General features: G+C 35.8%; 1 protein-coding gene across 1 annotated transcript; it reads left to right on the top strand.

Annotated features, from left to right (window-relative positions):
• Nucleotides 1–1,828: 1,828 nt before the first annotated feature.
• LOC143438814 (olfactory receptor 8B3-like) lies at nucleotides 1,829–3,607 on the top strand. Its single transcript, XM_076924500.1, has one exon. The coding sequence runs from the start codon at nucleotides 1,853–1,855 to the stop codon at nucleotides 2,798–2,800; it is 948 nt and encodes a 315-aa protein (XP_076780615.1). The 5' UTR covers nucleotides 1,829–1,852; the 3' UTR covers nucleotides 2,801–3,607.
• The last annotated feature ends 716 nt before the right edge of the window (nucleotides 3,608–4,323 follow it).

Raw genomic sequence — 4,323 nt, 5'->3', positions numbered from 1 at the left:
GAATAAAATGTTCTTTGCAAGAATGTGGATAGAACTGAAGATCAATATGTTAAGTGAAATAAGCCACCCTCACAAGAACAACATTCAGATCTTTCTGTTCAGATGTAGAATATGGGGGGGAAAAGTACATGAAAGAGAACTACTAGGTATGCAGAAGGGGGAAATAGGAAGGGAGGTAAAACACTAAAACCAAAAAGATGAGTGTGATGAAAGTATATGATGTTTATATGTGAAAATGTCATATGAAGCCTACTGCTCTGTATAGGTAGTATTTGTTATTAAAAATAGCTGAATTAAAATTTTTGTCCCTAGAAAATAAACAAAAGTTATTATTGAACACTTAATGATGCTCAAGATATTAAAAATTTATATAAATCACTAAATAATATTTCATTCAATAAAAGTTATACACCAGAATGATAGTTTATATTAATGTTGACAAGTCTAGGTACAAATTTATGAATGACTTTAGAGACTCCATTCTTCTTTACTCTGGGGACTGTGGAATCCCTGGTGAGAGGTTCATATTCATTACCATGAATTGAGGCATAAGCACAAATCATTATTTCTTCTCTTGCTCCTTGATTACCTTAGAGAAAGTCATGAGGGAGATGTATTTCTGGGTGTGTAATGAGGTCTGAAAGATTGAAAAGCCTCAAACAAATGCAGTGTGCTGGGGGACATGGTGGGTCTGAGGTCTGGTATATTGCTTTCTTTCATATACTCTTGGTAAATTCATGACTACAATTTTGAGCTACCTCTGATAGTGATTCCTGGAACATCCTGTTTGCAAGGTCTTTCACGGATTAGGAAAAACAAGATTTTCTAGCTGTATTGGTTTTCTTCTAACACATCAAAATCTAGTTCTTCAAGACTAGCAGAGGTGAGTCTCAAGAAGAATCAGTAATGAGTTTATTAAATTTAAAGTTTCTCTGGTCCAATCTACTGTATTTATCCATGTGTTAGCAATAGGAACTATGATATTCAATAACTCAGAATTTCAGTAGGACTTTTACCCTACTGCCTTTTTGTTTTCTTAATTATTATTATTATTTTTTTTGGTTCATCCTCACTCTGGGAACATTATGAGTACAGCAGCTTCAGGAAACACATCAAGAATATAGTAGCATTCAGAAAAGAGAGATTATCTCTTTTGTAAAACATTGATGTGTGATACAAATACAGAAAGATCATATAAGAATACATTTTGAGAATAATATTTACAAACTTATTTACAAACACTATAACTAGCACTGATGTGTTCATTTATCTTTCTTTCTCTCGTACGTCTTTGAAAGCATATTTATGGGGCTGACTTAACTCTCTAATTTAGGCTATAGTTTGAAAGGGATGTGTGGCAAAGAAGAGTATGTGGTTACATGTGAATCTGAGGTAACAGATACTCCCCAATGGTATTATCAATGATTGATTCCTTAGCTATTTGAAGCAGGACATCTGGAACCCAATAGACTTGTCCTTCTAGAAATAAGAACAAGAATGAATGCTTTCCTCCTGGTCATTATGATAGAACTGGGGTGTTTAGTAAATAACATGAGCAGGGATAGGAATCAGGGGGTGAAATGTTAGAAAACTAGGAACTTTGGAAAATAGCCTGAATAAGTTTGGCAGCAGGCTTTATTTGGTCATTCTGTCTCTTTATTTTTCATTAAAGAGAGAAATAACTCACATAAACAGAAGTGATCTAAAAGTTGGTGTGTTGTTGCAGTAAGTTTCAATGCCATGAAACAAAGGAGAATTTAAATTATCTTGGTCCCTTTGTCATGAACAAAAGGTTAGAAACCTATCTCAAAGGTGTCTGCTTATTAAATATTTTTGTCTACCCAGATTTTCAATGGTAAGCATGTTGACTGGAAATGGCTCCTTTGTGACTGAGTTTGTCCTTGCTGGTTTGACAGATCGTCCAGACCTCCAGCTGCCTCTCTTTTACCTGTTTCTAATAATCTACATAGTCACAGTGGTGGGAAACATTGGCTTAATTATCCTGATTGGGCTCAATCCTCATCTGTACACCCCCATGTATTATTTCCTCTTTAATCTCTCCTTCATTGATCTCTGCTACTCTTCTGTATCCAGTCCCAAAATGCTGATGAACTTTGTCTCTGACAAGAATTCCATCTCCTATGAAGGATGCATGACTCAGCTGTTTTTCTTTCTCTTTTTTGTCATCTCTGAATGCTACATGTTGACCTCAATGGCCTATGATCGCTACGTGGCCATCTGTAATCCACTGCTGTATAAGCTCACCATGTCGCCTCGGGTCTGCTCGACGCTATCTTTTGCTTCTTATGGGATGGCATTTGCTGGAGCCTCTGCCCACACAGGTTGCATGCTCCGACTGACCTTCTGTAATGCCAATGTCATCAACTTTTATTTGTGTGACATTCTGCCCCTCCTCCAACTTTCCTGCACCAGCACCTATGTCAATGAGGTCGTGGTTCTCATAGTTGTGGGTATTAACATCACAGTCCCCAGCTGTACCATCCTTGTTTCCTACGTTTTCATTCTTGCCAACATTCTAAACATCAAATCCACACAAGGAAGATCAAAAGCCTTCAGTACCTGTAGCTCTCACATCATGGCGATTTCTCTGTTTTTTGGGTCAGGAGCATTCATGTACCTTAATCACTCTGGATCTATGGACCAGGGAAAAATTTCTTCTGTTTTCTACACTAATGTGGTTCCCATGCTCAACCCTTTAATCTACAGTTTGAGGAACAAGGACGTCAAGATAGCACTGAAGAAAGTTATGATGAAAGTCCATAGCAGATTTATATCCTGAGTAGAAATGAAAACATATAAAGAACTAAACTTTAAATTTAAAGATTCTTCAACTTTACTGCTGTTTCCCTGAAGATATTTTGTTCATACCAATGTGGCTTTAACATGAATTGCTTTTGTGTTAAAAGTTGCTACTGATATTCTTACAAATATGTTATAAGAATGACATGTAACACAAAGGATGTGCCATATCATTACTCTAGACTTTAAATAATTTTTCCATCTCTATTTTAAGGATTTCGGGTATATATGGGTTAAAGTTATATCCATACAAATAGTATATCTTGTTTGGATAACCCCAAACATTGACTAGTATAACTAACAATAAAATATAATATATAATTTAACTTTGGATATAGACCTCAATGGCTTATAGCATCAACTCAGCTCCCCATCAAAAGAGGCAACTGTGATGAATGCGGTTGGCTGTAAATCTGTAGCCAAGGCTTTTTTCACATGCAGTCTCTGGCTCACTTCTCCATGCCTCAAATGCATCACTGTGCACACACAGGCTTACTCAAACATATGAGTTCACTTTCTGGTGTGGACTATTCTTTTTTTATAGGAGACTTCCTGTTACCCTTTCAATGCCCTTTAAAACTGCCCCCAGTCTACACTTTCGCCACATAATTTTCCTATGTCTCTGAGATTTTCTTTTGTTTTGAGGTTTCTATTCACTGATCCTGCCTCACTACAGTTTATCTTTTACAAACAATTACTGCAATAAATATCTTGAAGTTGTGATAATTTCTTGGATTCCACTTCTAAACAGAACTGAATGATGACATTTACATGAAAAGCTTCTAAAACTGGGATAATATGACAATCACAGCAAACTGATATTTTAGTAAGAATACACAAATTTATAGGATGTAATAAAAAACTTAGAAATGGATTTACAGGTAAATACATTGATTCATAACAAACACACATACTAACTTCATAAGGAAAAGAAATATTTTTAAATAATTTCTTCTGAAATTACAAATATACACAAAGAAAAGTATGCTAAAGACTTGATTTCTCTAAAGTGAACCAAAATCATACACAAAACTTAAACAATAAATCTTTAGAAAATAGGTTTGGGCTGCTACGAGTTATCTTTTAGAAATCATTAAACCGCCGGGCGGTGGTGGCGCATGCCTTTAATCCCAGCACTTGGGAGGCAGAGGCAGGTGGATTTCTGAGTTCGAGGCCAGCCTGGTCTACAGAGTGAGTTCCAGGACAGCCTGGGCTATACAGAGAAACCCTGTCTCGAAAAACCATTAAACCTTGAAGAAATAATATGTAGCAAATAAAATACACTAAATTGAGAATACTGTAGCAATGATATTCTTTTAGGTTTATTAGGCTAGATGAATAATTTTATGTCATATGCCAAATAAAGGCATATCTAGAATATAGATATATAGAATATGTAATGATGGATCAGTAACTGAAGACCATTTAATATCATTTAATAAGTAAAGACAAGAATACGGAGCTGAAGCAGAGAAAATGGAATGATGCTGTGGCCCTCCCTTT

This window comes from Arvicanthis niloticus, chromosome 26 (assembly GCF_011762505.2).
Source record: "Arvicanthis niloticus isolate mArvNil1 chromosome 26, mArvNil1.pat.X, whole genome shotgun sequence".
Lineage (NCBI taxonomy): Eukaryota > Metazoa > Chordata > Mammalia > Rodentia > Muridae > Arvicanthis > Arvicanthis niloticus.
The sequence above is the reverse complement of the archived record's forward strand: the minus strand, read 5'-3'. Positions and strand labels throughout refer to the sequence as shown.

Bases quoted from the DNA above. Each gene is read 5' to 3' on its own strand.
- LOC143438814 (XM_076924500.1), top strand. From the start codon at position 1,853: ATGGTAAGCATGTTGACTGGAAATGGCTCCTTTGTGACTGAGTTTGTC.